General features: G+C 44.9%; 1 protein-coding gene across 1 annotated transcript; it reads right to left on the reverse strand.

Moving 5' to 3' along the window:
* Positions 1 to 667: 667 nt before the first annotated feature.
* Positions 668 to 23,329, reverse strand: UEVLD (UEV and lactate/malate dehyrogenase domains). Its single transcript, XM_040328000.1, has 12 exons — positions 23,266 to 23,329; positions 20,179 to 20,263; positions 18,812 to 18,877; positions 15,637 to 15,800; positions 12,531 to 12,666; positions 11,227 to 11,327; positions 9,684 to 9,792; positions 9,383 to 9,553; positions 6,135 to 6,308; positions 5,230 to 5,320; positions 3,259 to 3,382; positions 668 to 1,260 (listed from the first exon to the last, which is right to left on the reverse strand). Exons 1-12 carry the CDS (start codon positions 23,305 to 23,307, stop codon positions 1,093 to 1,095), a joined length of 1,431 nt encoding a protein of 476 aa, XP_040183934.1. The 5' UTR covers positions 23,308 to 23,329; the 3' UTR covers positions 668 to 1,092.
* Positions 23,330 to 23,471: the final 142 nt, after the last annotated feature.

A 23,471-nucleotide genomic window follows, 5' to 3' on the forward strand; every position in this document is an offset into this window, starting at 1 on the left:
CGTACAGGTACGTGCTTGTGCCCAGCCTTGCCATTCTGCCGACGTATATCTGCAGGAGGCGGTCCTTAAGTGGTTAATGTGCATTGTGCTGGCAAAGAATGGCGCATGCATCGTTTTTGTTTGGAAGGGGTGACGCAAGTCCATCACGAGGTGCATTGGGGTGCAGTTCAGAGTAATTGGCACTGCATAAAACACTGACGCATTTAAAGCGGTGGTTCACCCTTAATTACAACAATCTACCATTAAATCAAGCATAGTAGCGCGAGCTACAGTATGCCTTTATTTATTTTTTTGGCGGCCGGCTATGGTCTCGGCTCTTCACGGCGCCTGCGCCTAGTCTGTGCGCAGGCGCCGTATAGCGCCGTGAAGAGCCGAGACCTACTCCGGCTATTTCCGGAGAAGCGTGACGCGCCATAGCCGGTCGTCAACCATCTTCCCTTTCCATAGGAACGCCCATTCCCCGCGGGGAGTCTGAAACTTCACTATGGCATTAAACAGTGAGTACGGCGCCAAAAAAATAAAATAAAAGGCATACTGTAGCTCGCGCTACTATGCTTGATTTAATGGTAGATTGTTGTTATTAAGGGTGAACCACCACTTTAAGGTGCATTATTATGATGGTGCAAACGGGCCTTAGGAGTTTCATTGTAGAAAGTGCAAGTAGAAGAACTGTGACAGAACTTTATTAGTGTATAGAAAATATAAAAAAGAGTAAATAAAAATTGAGTCTATAGAGATATATTGGGCCTCATTTACCAACGTGGCTGAGGGATGAATAATCTCACTTTTCATTGCTTGTTGCAGCCAATCAGTTGCTTCCATTCAGTGCGGGAAGATGAGAGAGAAATTATTTGGTTGCTACGGACAACACAGACCACAATGATCAAAATCTATGCAAAAATGCCATCTTGACCATTTGTAAAAGAGCACTTTATAATCCCCCCCCATATACAAACTACAAAAGCTTTCTTTCTTTCAGTAACCCGGCAAGCATCTCTTCGTTGTAGGAGTGCGATGCTCTGCACTGCAGACACGGCCCCCATACAACTTCATTGCATAGTAGAGAAGACAGAGGAGTCCGGCTCCATAAAGTTAGAGTTTCAGCTGCTGCTGAAGATTGTGAATGGAAGAGGCACTTTTCCGGAGGGCCGCAGTCATCGTCTCGTCCTGTTGAAGGATCTGGGGGTTCCCGTACACTCCGGTGCTTCCCAGTACACATGGCAGGCTTAAAAATACTTCCTCCCCTATGTTGTAGAAACCCTGGATTGGTCACAAAGAGAAAACAAAACAATTAGAACCAGCACAATAAAATAATACTACAGATCTGCAGAGGCGTTGCTAGGGGGGTGCGGTCCGCACCAGGTGACACCCGCTAGAGGGGTGACACCATCCCGTTTTTTTTATTTTTTTTAGCTGACATGCCCAACCTGCCCTGTGCAATCCCAGCCTGCCCTGTACCACCCCAGCCTGCTCTGTACCACCCCAGCCTGCCCTGCACCACCCCAAACAGCCCTATACCACCCCAAACAGCCCTATACCCCCCCCCCCCAAACAGCCCTGTACCACCCCAGCCTGCCCTGTGCCACCACAGCCTGCCCTGTGCCACCACAGCCTGCCCTGTGCCACCACAGCCTGCCCTGTGCCACCACAGCCTGCCCTGTACCACCCCAAACTTTCCCATGCCACCCCAACTTGCCCTGTACCACCCCAATCTGCCCTATGCCACCATAAATTGCCCTATACCACCCCAACCTGCCCAATGCCACCCTAACTTGCCCTGTACCACCCCAACCTTTCCCATGCCATCCCAACTTGCCCTATGCCACCCTAACTTGCACTATACCACCCCAACCTGCCCTGTACCACCCTAACTTGCCCTATACTACCCCAACCTGCCCTATGCAACCCTAACTTGCCCTATACCACCCCAAACTACCCTATATCACCCCAACATGCCCTATACCACCTTAACCTGTTCTATACCACCCCTCTACACCAACCTGCCACTATACCACTCTATACTACCCTAACCTGCCACTATACTGCCCTATACTATCATTTACAGGGGCTGGTTTGGGGTGCGCCCCGTGTGCTGCCTGCTTGGTGCTGGGCAGCCTAGACAGAGGGGGGCGTGACACCATGTTTTACCGCACCGGGTGACACCAACCCTAGTGAAGCCACTGCAGATCTGTACTAGATTGACAAAAGTATGTGCCTGACCTCACAAATGCGCTTCTGGAAGAACGGACAAACATTCCCATAGACACACTCCTAAACCTTGTGGACGGCCTTCCCAGAAGAGTAGAAGCCGTTATAGCTGTAAAAGGTGGGCCAACTCATTATTGAACCCTACGGACTAAGACCAAGAACTGGGAAGTTCATGTGCAGGGACGCCTGCCTTTACAGGCACATGAACTTTAAAAAGGCATCCAAGTCTTAGTCCGTAGGGTTCAATATTGAGTTGGCACTAGACCAATGGGAATGGCCTGTTAGCTGGGGAACACCAGAAGAATAAGAAAGGTTTGTAGGCCTGCATCTGGATCAGGGGACACTAGTCCATTCATAATAGTGCTCATCCCAGCAAGGGGACACTTGCCCAATAAGCAAAAATGAGATCCGTTTCTAGACCAGGGGGCTCTAGGCCAATGAGAAAGCCTTGTAGGCCTTTACCAAGTCCAGGGGACACTGGGCCAGTAAGCACTTAGACCAGTGGACACTAGGAGAATACGAAAGGCTTGAATGCCTTATCTGGGTAAGGAGGCACTAGGACAGTGAGAAAGGCTGTTAGGCTTGCATCTGGCCAGGGGACATACGGTGAAGGGCCTGTAAACTGGGGAACATCATGGGAAAAAGAAAGGCTTGAAGGCCTATATCTCGATCAGGGGACACTAACCCTTCAGAAGGGCCTGTAGGTCCTCACCCAAGCAGGCAGACACTAGACCAATAAACAATGCTGAGTTTCTAGGCCAATGAGGAAGGCTTGTAGGCCTTCATCAGGGCCAGAGGACACTGGGCCAGTAAGGAAAGCTGATAGACCTGCATCTAGTCAAGGAAAAATGGGCCAATGAGAAAGGATTGTAGGCTTACATCTGGCAAGAGGATGCTAGGCCAGTGAGAAAGGCTTAGTTCACAGCTAGCTTGGGTAGATGCGGCTAGCTGGACAGATGTTGTTTTAAAGGACACAATGCTCCTAAACCTCAGTTTATAATGTCATATCTTGTCTAGCAGTTTAGAATATTAAGATGGAAAACGAATTACCTTGGCAAAGGATGATACTGAATGGGTCTTCCCTTTGTTTTGAACAATGGTGTCGGTGAGTTCGGCTACAGACAAACCGATGGACCACGACCTCTGACCTTTTCCTTTCATGACCTCCAAGGTCCTGAAGATGAAAAACAAAATGGGTTCATTGTATTACTGGTTTAGCTTTATCAATATTTAAAAGAGGCACTCCAGTCGGTTTAATTTTTTTTTTATTATTGACTCCCTATTACCCACAATGGGGGATATTAATTATACACATCTTCTTCATAAAGTTCATGCCAGTCTTAACAGACCCTTACAGACCACTTTATGCTACAGGTAAGCCTATAATAAGGCTTACCTGTAGCTACCCAGGATATCTCCTAACCTGCACGGCTTAAGAGATACAACGTCCCCTGCATGTGCCGATGTCATCGACACATGTGCACTGGGGCAAACTGAAGCAATGGCACGTACGTGAGTGTGCCATTAACGGCGGCTCTTGCGTGCATGCGCGGGAGCCACATAATCTCGGTACCCGGAAGTAACCCCCGGGAGAGATGTCGCCGACCAGTGGGGGGTACAAGGACCGATGTGGGGGCTTCGATGCAAGGTAAGTAATTCATAATGAGCTAGTATGCTATGCAAGTGTTTCTGTGTAGGGGTGGCCATCTTGGTAAAGGCAGGGCTTTGGTTCCTCAGGTCAGAGTTGTCCCCTAATAACTGGTGATCTCCCCTGATAACTGGGGCATGCTGGATCGGTGACGTCACAAACGGGGCAGGGTCACACGCTGACATCATCGGGTGACTCCGTCCATTAGCGATTTAAGAAATGTCAGATGGAGGAGCAGGCAGTCGGTGGGGAGCCTTCGACGAGGCCAGAAGATTTTTTTTTTCCCAGGTAGGTGGTGGCAAAGAGCGGTGTGATTGACGATGGATCTACATCAGCGGACATTGTTTTTGATTTTAAATAAAGGAATTGTCAAAAACCAATGTAGTGCCTTATTCACTTTTTTGGTGAATGGGTAAGGGCTACTATGTACAGAATCTGGGGGCTAAAGGGAGCTTCCAGATTCAGTTAAGCCCAGCGTCCACAGACCCCCACAACCACCATTCAGGGTTGTGGGGATGAGGCCCTTGTCCTTAACATAGGGACAAGGTGCTTTGGGGTAAGGGGGGCAGAGCTCCCCTGCCCTAGACCACCAACCCATGTTGAGAGGACGTGGCCTGGTATGGTTCAGGAGGGAGGGGGGGGGGGGGTGCTTGCTTGTTTCCCCCTTTACTGGTCTGCATGCTCAGATAAGGGTCTGGTATGGATTTGGGGGACGGGCCACATGGCATTTGAAAAGGGGCGAGTGATTCCCCTTAAAATCCATACTGGACCTGAAGGGCCTGGTATAGATTAGGGGGGGGGGGGGGCACGCTTTTTTTATTTTCTGAATGTTCTATTTCAGGCATTCTTTTGATTACATTTCAGCTTTCAGTGGGGAAGCCCGTTGACAGCTGATGAGTCACTGGTTGCTAAGGATGCAGTAGCCTACATCCTGGCCCGCTCCTTAACAACCACCAGCTATTCTTCACACTCAAATTCAAATCGGAACGATCATTTTTCGTCCGATCCGAATTGTTGTGAAAATTTGGAATGCCTTAGAAAACAACATTTTCAACTGAATTCGTTACCATTTCATTTGGATACATCCGAATCTACCAAAAATTGGTCTGAATTTACATTTAAACCGAAACAAACTGCACGTGTCTAGTACTGCTTAGCCACAATAGCATCCTATATATTCCCTAGAACAGTGATGGTGAACCTCGGCACCCCAGATGTTTTGGAACTACATTTCCCATGATGCTCAGCTACACTGCAGAGTGCATGAGCATCATGGGAAATGTAGTTCCGAAACATCTGGGGTGCCGAGGTTCACCATCACTGACCTAGAAGATAACAAACCTTCATTTTTTGAGTTCAGGACCACAATTTACCTGTTTGCCAGCTGCTCTTGGAAGATCTTGGGATATAATCTTGTAGGCGACTTGTGATTGTTTGCAGCATCTTCCTGACTCCATGCAGCCACTGAAAAAGAATGTTGCCATAAATTCAGATGATGGGGTTTGCTGTTTTTTTTACTTTTTTCATCCACTGCTGCTCTCCGGGTGCTGGTTCCTGAACTTCAGGTACGTTCTGTTAATGTGATATTTAATGCGCCACATATACAGATGGAAGAGAGTTTATTTGCTGTACAAAGCAATTTGGGGTTGAGAATTGGAGTTACGCAAGGCAAGTGTCCATCTGGGGAAATGTGGGGTAGTGCTCGATCCTCCTATAGCAGGGGATCTCAAACTGGCAGCCCTCCAGCTGTTTTGCGAAACTACAAGTTCCATGAGGCATTGCAAGGCCGACAGTTACAAGCAAGACTCAAAAAGGCATGATGGGACTTGTAGTTCCGCAACAGCTGCCAGTTTGAGACCCATGTCCTATAGTGTAACCACCACCCAGCTTGGCAACTCGGTTGAGTAACTGTTCTTTGTATATTCCTATGGAGAGCCCACTGAGGGGCCCTGAGCAGAAGAATAGCTGCATTATGCACCCTCTAGCAGAGCCCTCATATGGAGAACCTACAAGCTGAAAAAGGCCCATCTCTCAGGACTGCACACACCCAATATGCCCAATTTACACAGGATCTACAATCACATAAGTTTATAGTGGGGGGGGGGGGGGGGGGGGAAGAGGAGGAAACACATGCAAGCAGAGTAGGAACATGCAAACTCCATGCAGATGGTGTCCTAGCCAGGATACAAATGCAGTACATAAAAACGTATACTCACCAGAAGTAACCTCACAACAAGCCAATGAGGAACAATTGTGACCATGAAAGTTCCTAGCTTACCTTTGTTCTCGCCCTGCTCTCCGATGATCCAACCGGACTGCGCCTCCTCCTGGGAATTGGTCACGGTGCGGATGATGTGTTGGAACCGGGCTGAATCCAAATTACATCCGATCCCTAGGACCTGCCGATGAGGCAAGCCGCTAAGTTTCCAGGCCACGTAGGTCATGATCTCCACTAGAAACCAGATGTAAAAAAAAAAGTAAAATATCTGATGCAGATGGAAAAGTAAAACATTGCAAAAAATCCCCCTACAAGTGATGGAAAGTTTCTGATTGGTGATGGGGGTGGGTTTATAGCTGGCGGAAAGTTTCTGATTGGTGATGGGGTGGGTGGGCAGACAGTTTGATTGGTGATGGGGGTGTGTTTTTATCAGGCAGACAGTTTCTGATTGGTGATGGGGTGGGTTTATTGCTGGTGGGAAGTTTCTGATTGGTGATGGGGGTGGGTTTTTATCAGGCAGTTTCTGATTGGTGATGGGGGTGGGTTTTTATCAGGCAGTTTCTGATTGGTGATGGGGGTGGGTTTATTGCAGGTGGGAAGTTTCTGATTGGTGATGGGGGTGGGTGTATATCTGGCTGACAGTTTCTGATTGGTGATGAGGGTGGGTTTTTATCAGGCAGTTTCTGATTGGGGGTGGGTTTATTGCTGGTGGGAAGTTTCTGAATGGTGATGGGGGTGGGTGTATATCTGGCTGACAGTTTCTGATTGGAGATGGGGGTGGGTTTTTATCAGGCAGTTTGCGATTGGTGATGGGGGTGGGTTTTTATCAGTCAGTTTCTGATTGGTGATGGGGGTGGGTGTATATCTGGCTGACAGTTTCTGATTGGTGATGGGGGTGGGTGTATATCTGGCTGACAGTTTCTGATTGGTGATGGGGGTGGGTTTTTATCAGGCAGTTTGCGATTGGTGATGGGGGTGGGTTTTTATCAGTCAGTTTCTGATTGGTGATGGGGGTGGGTGTATATCTGGCTGACAGTTTCTGATTGGTGATGGGGGTGGGTGTATATCTGGCTGACAGTTTCTGATTGGTGATGGGGGTGGGTTTTTATCAGGCAGTTTCTGATTGGTGATGGGGGTGGGTTTTTATCAGTCAGTTTCTGATTGGTGATGGGGGTGGGTGTATATCTGGCTGACAGTTTCTGATTGGTGATGGGGGTGGGTGTATATCTGGCTGACAGTTTCTGATTGGTGATGGGGGTGGGTTTTTATCAGGCAGTTTGCGATTGGTGATGGGGGTGGGTTTTTATCAGTCAGTTTCTGATTGGTGATGGGGGTGGGTGTATATCTGGCAGACAGTTTGATTGCCTATTAAAAACCCACCCCCATCACCAGACAGTTTCTGATTGATGGTGGGGGTGGGGGTGGGAAGTTTCTGATTGATGATGGGGGTAGGTGTATATCTGGCAGACAGTTTGATTGGTGTTGGGGGTGTGTTTTTATCAGGCAGACAGTTTCTGATTGGTGATGGGGGTGGGTTTATTGCTGGTGGGAAGTTTCTGATAGGTGATGGGGTGGGTTTATATCAGGAAGTTTCCGATTGGTGATGGTGGTGGGTGGGTTTTTATCAGGCAGTTTCGGATTGATGATGGGGGTGGGTGTATATCTGGCAGATTGCCCGATTGCCTGATAAAAACCCACCCCCATCACCAGACAGTTTCTGATTGATGGTGGGGGTGGGTTTATTGCTGGTGGGAAGTTTCTGATTGGCGATGGGGGTGGGTTTATATCAGGCAGACAGTTTCTGATTGATGACGGGGGCGAGTTTATATCTGGCTGGAACAGCAATTCTATGCTGTTTTAAATCATATGTAAGACCCAACAATAAATTTCTATTTGCTCTTTTTTTGGCATTTAAATATACCTTTAAAGGTGTTTTTATATCAGTTTAACCAGTGCAAGCCAAAATATCTGTTGTGTCAGAGATTCTATCCTGTACCCTATTCCTATGTTATCTCAAAGAGTGCTTCAAGTTCCTATCCTGGACTACAGAACAATTACATTCCCCCTCTGCGCTTAGCAGATCATCGAATAATGCCTCTGACGATCTGCGCATGCACCGTGTTGACGTCACTCCAGCTGATCAACATATCGGCTGGAGTGACGTTTGTTACTGCGCATGCGCAAACACATTGGAGACATTTTCCGGAGTGCATTTCTCAACAGTACACTGATTCCCCCCCCCCCCCCCCCCCGCCCGACGATGTCATCCTATCATCAGGACTGGGGGCAAGAGGAGCATTCCATTCCGATCTGCTGATAGGATCACATCGTCGGGTAGACGGAGGAGCAGGGAGAAGACAAACAGGCATGGCCGCACAGCAGACAGTCTGTGATAGCCCTGTGCACAATTTGGTCATCACCCACCACATGATCATCAACAGGCCACGGACCCGGGACCAGCCTGGGGGTTGGGGACTCCTGCTCTACCGCAGGGCTCGACAAATCCCGGGCGCCAGGACACCATGGCGACTAGAAATGGTGTCCTGGCGACTTGGCTTGGAAGGTGGACTGGCGCCATCTGGTGGTGAGCCGTTGGTATTACAAGTTATTACCACCAGATGTGTGAGCTGGCGCCATCTGGTGGTGGCCGTTGGTATTACAAGTTAAGCATTACAAGTTAAACAGCAATTCTAATGTAATTTTTCACCATTTTTCACTGCCATATTCTTCCCTCTAATTAGAACCCCCAAACATTATATATATTTTTTATCCTAACACCCTAGAGAATAAAATGGCAATCGTTTCAATACTTTCTGTCACGCCGTATTTGCGCAGCGGTCTTACAAGCACACTTTTTTGGGAAAAAATTGCACTTTTTTTAATTAAAAAATAAGACAACAGTAAAGTTATCCCCATTTTTCTAAATATTATGAAAGATAATGTTACACCGAGTAAATTCATACCCAACATGTCACGCTTCAAAATTGCGTCCGCTCGTGGAATGCCGACAAACTTTTACCCTTTAAAATCTTCATAGGCGACGTTTAAAAAAATCTACAGGTTGCATGTTTTGAGTTACAGAGGAGGACTAGGGCTAGAATTATTGCTCTCGCTCTACCAATCGCGGCAATACCTCACATGTGTGGTTTGAACACCGTTTACATATGCGGGCGCGGCTCACGTATGCGTTCGCTTCTGCGCGCGAGCTCGTCGGGACGGGGTGCGTTTTCTGGCTCCTAACTTTTTTTGCTGGCTCCTAGATTCCAAGCAAATTTGTCAAACCCTGCTCTACCGCATTCAGGCCTTACCTGGCTGAGAGGCAATGACCAGCACACTGTCTGGGCAGTGATAGGCCACAGCTGGCACTATGCCACGTAACAGCTCCACGTTACTCTGAAGAACCTCCAAATAAGACTGAGCATTGCTCCATGCATTCACGGTCACGATAACCACCTTAGAGCCAGCAGCTGTAGACAAATCTGAAGAAAATAAAACAGAACAATAAAAAAAAAAAAAGCTTAAGATCTCGACAAGCACAAAACCTTTACATTTATTTATTTTCCTTTTTTGAGCAACAAACCCGATCAGACTTCCAGCTCAGATATTTACCTTTGCTGACTTGCACATTTGGGATGCAGAATATGTCCAGGTCCATGGCTCCTCCCCCTTTCAGTCCGCCATCACTGACGTCAAGAAGTACCAGCTTGTCCGCAGCCCTCTAGACAAAACACAAGATGTCGTCACTATTAATGTTAATATTCATTCCCAGACTGCAGAGGAACAGACACACTAGAGAACTCTATATTGGTTGTGCATTCATTTTCCTTGTCAAAATCTGTTTATTGAATTTTAACAATTAGCATACATAAGTACCGTATTTATCTGCGTATACCGCGCACTTTTTTCCCCTTAAAATAAGGGGAAAATCGTGGGTGCGTGATATACGCCGATACCCGCGCTGAGTTTGAACTGCGCCGCCGACATATACCGAGCGCAGTACACACGGGTACATTCGGCCAGGCTCGGCTTCGCTCACGCTCTGTGACGCCTCCGAGCGAGCCCGAGTGTACTGCGCTCGGTATATGTCGGTGGCGCAGTTCAAACTCAGCGCGGGAAGCAGGGATTAGACTCAGAGACAGCGCGGGAGAACACCACCGGGGCCGCTGGACCGGGCAAGACACCGACGAGGGGCATTCAAACTAAGTATCTTATTTTTTTTCCTGAAATTTCCGTTCCAGGTTGGGGGTGCGCGCTATACGCGGGTGCGCACAATACCTTGATAAATACGGTACATATGGTGGCAGCAAAAGAAAAGATGACATATATAATAATAATGTTGAGTTGCAGTTCTAACAAACTAGAAAGTAGTTTAACTAAAACAATTTTAGCATAGATCTAACTCCTCAAAAGATTACATCATAAATTGTATAAGAAAAGGATAAAACCAACTTAGACCAGATTAATATAAAATTACCTCAGAAAAAAAAAAAGGGGAGGGGGTCTTAAAGCGGAGGTCCCCCCGAATAATTTTTTTTTTTTTTAGCGCCAGCAGCTACAAATACTGCAGCTGCTGACTTTTAAAAAAAAATGGAAACTTACCTGTCCAGCGCGCCCGCGATGTCCGCAGCCAAGGAATTGCTTGTCTCTTGGCTGCCCCCGCCGCCATCCTTGGTGAGAGAATCAGGAAGCGTTGCGGCTTCACTACTGCCCCGCTCCCTACTGCGCATGCGCGAGTAGCGCAGTGCGCCCTCACTCTCTCCTAGGACCACTGTGTTTCCCAGGAAACAGCGGGGGACGGGAAGTGGCGTGGGAGTCTATGCCCGGAAGTGGGTGCAAATACCTGTCTTAGACAGGTATCTGCATTCCCTCCCCCCCAAAAGGTGCCAAATGCGACACCTGGGGTTCCAAAAAGCGGAAGTTCTATTTTTGGGTGGAACTCCGCTTTAATTATTATCAGTATTATGTAGTATAAGATTTTAGATCCTATAATAAACTATTTCTCTTTTTTTTTTTAACTATACTGTTCAAAACAAATAAAATACTACTACTACTACTACTACTACTACTAATAATAATAATAATAATAATAATAATAATAATAATAATATTATTATATATAAATAATTTTTTTAAAAATTAAAAAAATTTTTACCTTTGCAGAGATGGCCAATAAACAAGCCAGAGCCACATCCCCACCTCCAATTACTGTAACCTTTCCCCTGCTCGGTGAACTCACATCTATGTTCGATACGCCTGAAACAAACGGAAAAAAACGAAATGCGTCAGTGCAAATAATAAAGCCTTAGGCCAGTTCGATTCCCCCCCCCCCCCCCTATTGGGTTTCAGTAATGGAACTCCCACATAAGAAGGCAATGCAACGATTTAACCCCTGCATGGCTGTTCTACAGAAACACAACTGATCTGAACATAGCGAACATGTACCCTGCGCCTATTGAACCCCGAAGGAGCACAACTCCAATCATCCAGGAAACTCCAATTGGGATGATCAATTACTGCCCCAATATAAACAGCCCAAAAGATTGTGGTTGGGTGTCTATGGGGGGTTGAGGGGAATGCACAAACATGCGATTGTCTCCCAATATTACCTTTACGGGACGTAAAGTGATTTTAACGTTTTTTTTTTTTTTTTTGTAGTTTAGTTTAGGTAAGAAAAATGGGGGGGGGGGGGCATCTGCAGCACAGAAGGTTTTCCACCTTAATGCAAAGAATGCATTAAGGTAAAAAACCTTGAGACTTTACAACCCCTTCATTGGCGGACAGCTGATCATGTGGTAAAGGGCCCGCTGTGATTGGCCCTTTGCCCTGCTCTGTGATCACGGAGCGCACCGTGCAGGCGGAGCGAGAACGAGAGGATGTAAGAGGACGCCCTCCCGGCATTTGATTTTGTACTAACCACTTGACGTCTGCGCTATAGCTGAAAGCAGGGCCGGCCCTACCATGGGACCCGGTGGTACCAGGCAGCACTTTCAGGGGGGCGGCAAATTGCCGCCTGCCATCCCATGCTGCCAGCTCCGCTCTCCGCTCCACTGTGGGGCTAATTGCCGCCCGACCGCTCCTCCCATTCTGCTCCACTGTGGGGCTAATTGCATGAATAGAGCCATGACAGGTCCTTTTTATACTCCTATACACGTAAACAACCATAACAGGTCCTCTTTATACTCCTATATACATGTATAGAGCCATGATAGGTCCACTTTAGTTATCAGGATATAAAATAATGGATGTGGGGGCATCTTGGTGGGCGTAATTTTTTTTTTTGGGGGGGGCAGCATTTGATTCTTGGTACCAGGCAGCACAATGTCTTGGGCCGGCACTGGCTGAAAGACAACTACAGCACGGACGTCAAGTGGTTAATATACAATACGAGGTTCTGGCTTCAAGAAAAGACCCTGCCCTGAGGTTCCCCATACATCGGGTGGAAGACTCGCCCCTTACCATCGGTGACCTGAGAGATGTAGGACAGCAGCTCCCTCTGTCTGGCGGCGTCGGCAACTGAGAGGGAGTAGAGCGGGAGTTCCTCCTCAAACTTCTTCACCATCTCTTTGATCAGTCCGAGGATTGTGGATATGGGCTGAAAAGACAAAAAAGTCCTCGTCACATACCGATCTGTCAACATGACTGTGCAGGCGGCCATATGGTCACTACTAGCCAATCAGGCATAGAGACTAGAGGTCGACCGATATATCAGCAGGCCGATATATCGGCCGATATTTGTCCGTTTTGGAGAAATCAGCATCGGCCGATTTTTATCCAAATTAGGCCGATATTTTACATGGCCGCTAGTGGTGCCACGGATCCGGAGCTAGGCCGAAGCTGCGGCCTTTCCTGATGCTGTGACCGCGGCGGCAATCCGCGGATCGCCGCCGTGGTCACAGCATCAGGAAAGACCGCGGCCTTAGCCTAGCTCCGGAGCCGCGGCCATCTTAGTACATATTGGAGTGATAGGGGGCGCTATAGCCGTAGGCTAACTATAAAGTGTATCAGAAATAAGAGAACATACACTAACTAAAATATATGCGCAAATGTGAATAAATAAATGCAATTCAGGCCCTAACAGCAGGAACTGCCTGAGGTGATATATACAGCAACTGGATCTTGAATACATAAAAATATATAGTGCCAATAACCATTTGATGGGTATAAAGGTGAACAATATATATGTGAAACACAATATGAAAAAAAGTGCTCCCAAAACCAGAAAAACAAAACAAAAAAGCAAAAAAAGTCCAAAGAAAAAAATATATATATTATAGGCACTGTCCATGCACTCTTAGAGTGATAATTGGCATTCTCCCAAATGGCAACAAATCAGCTTGACAGAGAAGCATGCAATCTTCTTTGAATCATGTGCATACAATTAAATTCTTCCACCACTTAAGAGTTGACACCCGAGAAGTGCTGATAAAATGGACTCTTACCAGAGCGATAGGGCTTGCTTAAAGCGGTGGTTCCCCCTAAAACTAATTTCTAACAATAGATTCGTAAGACCCGTTACACTGCGGGTAGGCTGGCTTTTTTTTTTTTTTTTTCGTACATACCGAGATCTCCCCGTCTCGTCCCTTGGCGGTGGGCGGAACTAGTTGATTGACGTTCCTCGGACAGGCGCGTACGTGACGTCACGACTTTCCGAAAGAAGCCGAACGTCGCTGCGCATGCGCCGTATAGAGTCGGCTCTATACGGTGCATGCGCAGCGACGTTCGGCTTCTTTCGGAAAGTCGTGACGTCACGTACGCGCCCGTCCGAGGAACGTCAATCAACTAGGAACGCCCACCGACAAGGAACGAGACGGGGAGATATCGGTATGTACTTAAAAAAAAAAAAAAAAAAAAAAGCCAGCCTACCCGCAGTGTAACGGGTCTTACGAATCTATTGTTAGCAATGTGTTTTAGGGGGAACCACCCCTTTAATTAAAAGAAAGCCAAAATCGCATAAGCAGAATAATGTCTGCAAACATATGGTGCGTCTTCCACTGGTGTCACAGGCTATCTTCTCTCACAGCTCAGAATCCTCCCAGCTCTCCTCTCCTCCAGTGTGGCGGCCCTCCTCTCTGTTTACACCCACAGAGGAGGAGGGGCCCGCGCTCGTGGGACACACACCGCTCTCTGGTGTCTGTAGCAGGGGGGGGGTGTCTATACTGGAGGGAGAGGGGGTCTGTACTGAGTGGGGGTGACACCATTTTTTTTTGCACTAGTGCCACCATCCAGTGCCAATTAGTGCCACCTTCCACCCAGTGCCACCTGCCAGTGCGATCCAGTGCCACCTACCAGTGACAACTAAAGCCATCAGTGCCACCTGCCAATGCCATCCAGTGCCAACTATTGCCACCTGCCAGTGCCAATTAGTGCCACCTTCCACCCAGTGCCACCTGCCAGTGTGATCCAGTGCCACCTACCAGTGACAACTAAAACCATCAGTGCCACCTGCCAATGCCATCCAGTGCTAACTATTGCCACCTGCCAGTGCCAACCAGTGCCACCTGCCAGTGTCACCTGTTAGTGCCACCTGCCAATCAGTGCCACCTGCCAAAAAGTGCCTTCTGCTAGTGCCATCTTCCAGTGCCACCAAAAAAAAAAAAAAAAAACGGCCTAAAATATCGGCCGCAAAAATCGGCATCATATATCGGCCGCCCAGATTTCTAAATATCGACATCAGCATCGGTCAGAGAAAAACCCATATCGGTCGACCTCTAATAGAGACCCTGTTAAAAAGGACTCTGGGGTGTAAAGAAAGAATTAAAAGCTGTTCCTCCCGTGGGAACACAAAGTAAAATTACCCCAAAATATTTGGGGACATGATCCAGAGTGGGAGGGGAGAGTAAATCTGGGTCATGGCTGAACATACAGTTTGTTATTTGAATAATGTATAAATTATATTTATGTACTGTATTTTAGGAATGTGACAATAAAGTTATTCATAGTTTTTTTTTTTTTTATATATATACTTCCTTATGAAGTCCAAACCTGCAATACCTGTCCAGCCAGTGACTCAGTGAAACCAATGACAGGTCTGGTCATGTGACACTCCCTGGTCATGTGACACTCCCTGGTCATGTGACACACAGGCAGTGGATGGTATGTTATAGGCTGGCAGCCATCAATGTCTATACTAAAGGATTATAAAGAAGATCTCCGGATTAGGCAAAAAAAATAAAAAATTCAGAAGTTTGTAATGGGTGCACATTATGAGGGAGATTTACTAAAACTGGAGGGTGCAAAACCTGGTGCAGCTCTGCATAGAAACCAATCAGCTTCCAGCTTTTATTGTCAAAGCTTAAATTGAACAAGCTAAAGGTAGAAGCTGATTGGCTCCCGTGTACAGCTGCACCAGATTCTGAGTGCTCCAGTTTTAGTAAATCTGCCCCTGTGTGTCCCATGGGCCAAAGGGCACAATGCAGCAGCATGCAAAAAAATAAATAAAAAAATCTGCAACCAATCAGAACTCATCTTTTTCGACAATCCTGCCTACCATCACCTGACTTCTGATTGGTTGCTCTGCCCTCTAGCCATTTATTCCACAAGTCTAGGGTGCGGCGCTCCTTACGTGGCTCCAGTCCTGAAGGTACGGCAGATAGATCCTCCCCTGGGCGTCTATATGCTTGCCGACCCGGATGCCCATGGCGTCGGTGGGTTTCAGGAAGCAGAGCGGGGGAGCGAAGGGGTGCGAGTCCAGGAGCCAGAGACAGATCGGGATGTTGTAAGAGTTCCCTGCAAAATAAAAAAAATGTTAAAAAAGATAAAAACATAAATAACATTTATTATCCACACACCAACTGCTTCTACAGCAGTATCAAATTTATATATATATATATATATATATATATATATATATATATATATATATATATATATATATATATATATATATATATATATATATATATATATATATATATATATATATATATATATATATATATATATACACACATACATACAAATAAAATATATACCGTATTTATCGGCGTATACCGCGCACTTTTTCCCCCTTAAACTCAGGGGAAAATTGTGGGTGCGCGATATACGCCGATCCCCGCTGTCTCTGAGCCGCTAGCCTAGAGCCGAGCCGAGTGTACTGCGCACTCAGCTAGGCTCGGCCACGCTCGGCTCCGCCCGCAGCCACGCGAGAGGAGCCAAGACAAGCCGAGAGGAGCCGAACACACAGGAAATCCGGCTCCTCTCGGCTCGCGCCAAATCCAAAAACGAACACTGGACACGCTGGACGGAGACGGACACATGGATGGAGGCCACAGACGGACACCTCCAAAGCCGCAGACGGACACGCTGGACGCCGCAGACGGACACCTCCAAAGCCGCAGACGAACCCCGTGCAAGGAAGCCGCAGACGAACACCCACAAGGCTGGACGGACCCCGCGCAAGGCCGCAGACGAACACCGGACAAGGCCGCCGATGGACGCAGGGCAAAAATGTAAGGTTTTCTTTTTTTACTTTTTCACCTTTCTAAGCTTGGTGTGCGCGTTATACCCCGATAAATACGGTATATACATACATACATACATACATACACACACACACTAGATTGTGAGCTCCAAGGGACAGGGCCCTTTGATTCCTCCTGTATTGAATTGTATTGCAACTCTACTGTCTGCCCTCATGTTGTAAAGCGCTGCTCAATAAATCCTGTATAATAATAAAAATAATAATAAGATCCTGCACTTCCAGGTAGGGGGCGCAAATGCCGGCTAGCCCCCGCTGTCGCTACACACAGCTGGAGCCGGTCAATGGGTAGACTCGATGTCCTCCGGCACCTGCTGATCATCAGCCACAGACACTGAAGTGCGTTCTGCGCCTATGTAAACAAGGCAGATCGCTGTTCAGAGACATGGATCCGCATCTTCCCCTAGTAAACGCCCCTCCCCCTACTGTAATAAAACACAGGCTAGGAACACATTTAACCCTTTGATCACCCCTGTTAACCCCTTCCCAGCCAGTTTCAGTGCATATTTTTTGGCACTGATCACTGTATTAGTGCCACTGACCCCTCCCCCCGCTGCAATATCACAGTTCTGCTATGAGTCACTGATCGCCAATACTAGTTAAAAAATGTAAATATTATAATTATATACTGTATGTGTGTGTGTATATATATATATATATATATATATATATATATATATATATATATATATATATATATATATATATATATATATATATATTTAAAACAAATGCATTCTGCTATAAAACACATCCTAAAAAAAAAAAATGTTCATCAATTTAGGCCAATATGTATTCTGCTACATCTTTTTGTTAAAAAAATAAAAAAAAATACCAATACGTGTATATTGATTGTAGATGCTACAGGTTTTGCGTAAACCAAACTATGGGATAGAGAGATTATAATATAGAAGTGCCCGGTATTGAAGTAGTTAATCTGGAAATGATAAACCCTTCCCCCCACACACAGACAGAAAGGCGAGTGATGAGTAATGAGTGATGGAGACGGCTGTCACCCTCCTTCCAGCCCACGCTGTCAGATGACATCAATAAATGCACGAGGCTAAAAGGCAAATATTGTCACATGACTTCCATATTAGATCGTATCAAAATATATTTGGGAACTTTTTGTATAAATTTACATCACAATTGATACAAAAAAAAAAATGGAAAAAAAAACGAACTTTACAAACCAAATCTGACAGAAAGAGACAGAAAAAGAAAGAAAGAAAAAGAAAGAAAGAAAAAGAAAGAGAGAAAAAGAAAGAAAGAAAAAGAAAGAAAGAAAGAAAGAGAAAGAAAAAGAAAGAGAGAAAAAGAAAGAGAGAAAAAGAAAGAGAGAGAAAAAGAAAGAGAGAGAAAAAGAAAGAGAGACAAAGAAAGAGAGAAAGAGAAAGAAAAAGAAAGAAAGAAAGAGAGAAAAAGAAAAATAGAAAAAGATAAAAAGAGAAAAGGAAAGAGAGAAAAAGAAAGAGAGAAAAAAAAAAAGAGAGAGAGAAAGAAAGAAAGAGAGAGAAAAAGAAAGAAAAGAGAGAAAAGAAAGAAAAAGAAAGAAAGAAAGAGAGAAAAAGAAAGAGAAAAAAAGAAGGAAAGCAAGAAAGAAAAAGAAAGAGAAAAAAAGAAAAAGAGAGAGAAAAAGAGAGAAAAAAAGAGAGAAAAAGAGAGAGAAAAAGAAAGAGAGAAAAAAAAAAAGAGAAAGAAAAAGAAAAAGAGAGAAAGAGAAAGAGAGAAAAAGAAAGAGAGAGAGAGAGAGAGAGAGAGAAAGAAAGAAAGAAAGAGAGAGAAAAAGAAAGAGAGAGAAAAAGAAAGAGAGAAAAAGAAAGAGAGAAACAGAAAGAGAGAAAAAGAAAGAGAGAAAAAGAAAGAGAGAAAAAGAAAGAAAGAAAAAGAAAGAAAGAAAAAGAAAGAGAGAAAGAGAAAGAGACAGAAAGAAAGAAAGAGAAAGAAAGAAAGAAAGAAAGAAAGAAATAAAGAAAAAAAGAAAAAAAGAAAAAAAAAGAAAAAAAAAAAAAGAGAAAAAAAAAAAGAAAAAAGGAAAAAGAGAAAGAAAAAGAAAGAAAAAAAAGAAAAAATGAAAGAAAGAAGGAGAGAGAGAAAGAAAAGAAAGAAAGAAAAGAAAGAAAGAAAAGAAAAAGAAAGAAAGAAAAGAAAGAAAAAGAAAAGAAAAAGAAAGAAAGAAAAGAAAAAGAAAGAAAGAAAAGAAAAAGAAAGAGAAAGAGAGAAAGAAAGAAAGAATGAAAGAACGTCATAGTAAACTTACCCTGAAATTTCATGGGAACCGTCCCCGAGAGGTTCAGCAGGTCTTTTTGGGAACCATCTTTAAACGCTGAAAATAAAAACACGATCATTAGACACGCCCACCGCAACAAATCGATCAATCAGCAGGATCCCGAGTAAAGATTGAAGCTTGTTACATTGTAGCAATCCTTTTAGGGTTCATGTACACTCACTTCCACTTCACACATTAAACACCCATCACTTCAATATACTGTTTGATGGGTTATTGACGATTCTCTGATGCGCTTACGAAGCTTGAAAAATGCCATGTGTGTTGATTTTCTGTTTGTTTTAAGGGGCCCAGTAGAAACCAGGCTCAGTATAACCCCCTCACTCAGCAGATCCCCAGCTCATAAGTACCCCCAGCTTTGCTGATCCCCCTTCTCAGTAGCAACCCCTAGCTGCGCTAATCCCCCGCTCAGTAGTAACCCCCAGCTCCGCTTTACCCCCCCCACTCAGTAGTAACCCCCAGCTCCACTGATCCTCCAATTTGCTGCTCCTCCTCTCAGCTGACCCCCCCCAGCTCAGTAGAAACCTCCAGCTCTGCTGATCCCCCTGCTCAGGAGAAACCTCCAGCTCTGCTCATCCCCCCCCCGCTCAGTAGAAACCTCCAGCTCTGCCGATCACCCCCCTGCTCATTAGAAACCTCCAGCTCTGCCGATCCCCCCGCTCAGTAGAAACTTCCAGCTCTGCTGATCCCCCCCGCTCAGTAGAAACCTCCAGCTCTGCCGATCCCCCCGCTCAGTAGAAACTTCCAGCTCTGCTGATCCCCCCCGCTCAGTAGAAACCTCCAGTTCTGCTGATCCCCCCGCTCAGTAGAAACCTCAGGCTCTGCTGATCCCCCCGCTCAGGAGAAACCTCCAGCTCTGCTCATCCCCCCCCGCTCAGTAGAAACCTCCAGCTCTGCCGATCACCCCCCTGCTCATTAGAAACCTCCAGCTCTGCCAATCCCCCCGCTCAGTAGAAACTTCCAGCTCTGCTGATCCCCCCCCCGCTCAGTAGAAACCTCCAGCTCTGCTGATCCCCCCCTGCTCAGTAGAAACCTCCAGCTCTGCCGATCCCCCTGCTCATTAGAAACCTCCAGCTCTGCCGATCCCCCCGCTGAGTAGAAACTTCCAGCTCTGCTGATCCCCCCCCGCTCAGTAGAAACCTCCAGCTCTGCTGATCCCCCCCGCTCAGTAGAAACCTTCAGCTCTGCTGGCCATCACATCTAGGGACTTGTGAGCTGTAATTAAATTACATTTCTGTTCCCGGGATTTGATACACTTTAATTAAAAGCATTAAGCAGAACTTTCTGATTGCCTGAGTGATGCGACAGGTCACTGGCTCCGGAAGTCTCCATCCACTTACTGTATGTATCCATGGAGTAGATGAATCCTGGGAAGGCCTTGTAGACATCTCTCAGCTCTTCAACCGTCAGATCCCGAAACTTGTACTGTCATGAAACAAAGTCAGCTTTAGCAATCAATTAGCTCCGCCTTCAATGGTCACATATTCAGCTTTGAGCCACGAGCGCTACGATTTTATCCGATCAATGAGCAATTTGATCAAAAACGGTTAAATCCGAAAACAAATGACGAGCCACAACTTCCCTTCCGATTCAGACTCAAATTTTATATCAGATGTGATCAGAGTGATCCGATTGGCCAGACCGGGAAAATGATCGTTCATTTTGCATCGATGGGCAGCACCGAGATACTTTGGGGCAGATCCACAGTGAGAGTACGCCGGCGTATCTACTGATACGCCGGCGTACTTTCAAATTTGCCGCGTCGTATCTTTAGTTTGAATCCTCAAACCAAAGATACGATGGCATCTGGGTTAGATCCGACAGGCGTACGGCTTCGGATCGTAGATGCAATACTTCGGCGTCCGCTGGGTGGAGTTCGCGTCGTTTTCCGCGTCGGGTATGCAAATTAGCTATTTCTGACGATCCACGAACGTACACGCGGCCGTCGTCTCTAGTCGGATTTTTCCGGCGTATAGTTAAAGCTTCTGTTTTGCGGCGTATAGTTAGACTTGCCATGTTAAGTATGGCCGTCGTTCCCGCGTTTATTTTGAATTTTTTTATTTTTATTTGCGCAAGTCGTCCGTGAATCGGGATGGACGTAATTCACGTCGAAGTTCAAAACAATGACGTCCTTGCATTTAGCGCAATGCACGGCGGGAAATTTAGGCGCATGCGCAGTTCATTCGGCGCGGGGACGCGCTTCATTTAAATGAAACACGCCCCCCTACTCGCCGATTTGAATTAGGCGCCGTTACGCCGCGAGAGATACACTACGCCGCCGTAACTTACGGCGCAAATTCATTGAGGATTCAAACCAAAAAAAGTAAGTTACGGTGGCGTAGCGTATCTCAGATACGTTTTGGCCTAAAATTTTGAAGAAAGATTATTTATTTGGGATATTTTATAAACAGAAACAAAAGAAAAACGCTTTAAAAAAAAAAAACACATTTTTTTGTTTCCGTTTAAGTAGTAAACAAAATAAATAAAACAAATTAAATAATAATAATTAATAATAATAATAAAAAAAAAACAGCAGTGATTAAATACCACCAAAAGAAAGCTCTATTCGGGTGAACAAAATAATAAAAAAATAATGTCATATGGGTACAGTGTAGTATGACTGCGTAATTGTCCTTCAAAATCCAACAGCGCTAAAAATTGGCCTGGGCAGGAAGGGGGGCAAAAGTACCCGGTATTGAAGAGGTTAATTATCGATCACAATCCCCCTCTCCGCATGTGGCACATCGATCAAACGGACTGTGAACTTTAAATTAATTATTCCCATCGAGAGAGATGGATCATAAAAATAAATCGATCATTATGGGAAATTGTATGAAGAACCAGAAGTAGCGTACAGTTCCCTCGGGGACACCAGCAGACTCCTCACTGGGGATTGGCCGCCTTAACGCAACGCAGGGGAACGCCGGACCCACGGCGCATTATCAAGATCAATTTGGGCTGTAAAGAAAATAATTAGACGATCGTCATAAAATAGTCCGGGCTGTGACTAGAAAAATGCGATCCGTCGCAACTTGGGATAATGGTTGGTGAAAACCGCCAGTCCGCCTCGCCCCAAGAGCTTTCACTCTTTCCTGACTTTTTCCCAGAGATTGTTTCCGATGCTCCACGGATGAGCCCCTAACACTTGTGTCTATGGTCCCCCAAACCCAATATGTCTACAACCGATCAATATGGGTATAAAAAAAAAAAGTTGATCCATCAGGTGGGACCACAATGGGGACCGGTACCGAGTCACATGATCAATACCTCCAATCACATTATTATTATTATTATTATTATATGATCAATACCGCCAATCACATTATTATTATTATTATATGATCAATACCGCCAATCACATGATCAATACCTCCAATCACTTATTATTATTATTATATGATCAATACCGCCAATCACATGATCAATACCTCCAATCACATTATTATTATTATTATTATTATTATTATTATATGATCAATACCTCCAATCACATTATTATTATTATTATTATTATTATTATATGATCAATACCTCCAATCACTTATAATAATAATAATAATATTATATGATCAATACCTCCAATCACTTATTATTATATTATAATTATTATTATTATTATATGATCAATACCTCCAATAATGTGATTGGAGGTATTGATCATATAATAATAATAATAATAATAATAATAATAATAATAAGTGATTGGAGGTATTGATCATATAATAATAATAATAAGTGATTGGAGGTATTGATCATATAATAATAATAATAATAATAATAATAATAATAATAAGTGATTGGAGGTATTGATCATATAATAATAATAATAAGTGATTGGAGGTATTGATCATATAATAATAATAATAATAATAATAAGTGATTGGAGGTATTGATCATATAATAATAATAATAATAATAATAATATTATTATATGATCAATACCTCCAATCACTTATTATTATTATTATATGATCAATACCTCCAATCACTTATTATTATTATTATTATTATTAAGTGATTGGAGGTATTGATCATATATTATTATGATTATTATTATTATTATTATATGATCAATACCTCCAATCACATTATTGGAGGTATTGATCATATAATAATAATAATAATAATAATAATAATAATAATAATAATAATAATATTATTATTATATGATCAATACCTCCAATCACTTATAATAATAATAATAATATGATCAATACCTCCAATCACATTATTATTATTATTATTATTATTATTATATGATCAATACCTCCAATCACATTATTATTATTATATGATCAATACCTCCAATCACATGATCAATACCTCCAATGACTATAGGGTGAAGTTAGAGTTCCAATGATCAGAGTAGGGGGGGAGGGGGTGTCAGCTCCGTGGCCCAGTACAGGGGGGGAGGGGGGAGGACTCACCTTCCCGAGCCGCGGTCGGATGAGCTCCACATTCAGCTCCATGTCCGGATCCTTCTTCCGGCTTCCGCCCGACATCACTCACAAGGCGGATCCCGAGCCCGGCCCGCCCATCCCAGAGACCGCCCCGCCCATCCCAGAGACCGCCCCGCCCGCCCATCCCAGAGACCGCCCCGCCCATCCCAGAGACCGCCCCGCCCGCCCATCCC

The sequence above is a fragment of the Rana temporaria genome, chromosome 11 (assembly GCF_905171775.1).
Source record: "Rana temporaria chromosome 11, aRanTem1.1, whole genome shotgun sequence".
In the NCBI taxonomy this organism is placed as follows: Eukaryota; Metazoa; Chordata; class Amphibia; order Anura; family Ranidae; genus Rana; species Rana temporaria.

Coding starts and splice junctions, on each gene's coding strand:
- UEVLD (XM_040328000.1), bottom strand. CDS start 23,307: ATGGAGCTGAATGTGGAGCTCATCCGACCGCGGCTCGGGAAG. Junction 12,667..15,636: donor ACCTTCAGGACTGGAGCCAC/GTAAGGAGCGCC, acceptor TTGTCTTTTCAG/CCCATATCCACAATCCTCGG. Junction 1,261..3,258: donor CAGTATCATCCTTTGCCAAG/GTAATTCGTTTT, acceptor TGACCAATCCAG/GGTTTCTACAACATAGGGGA.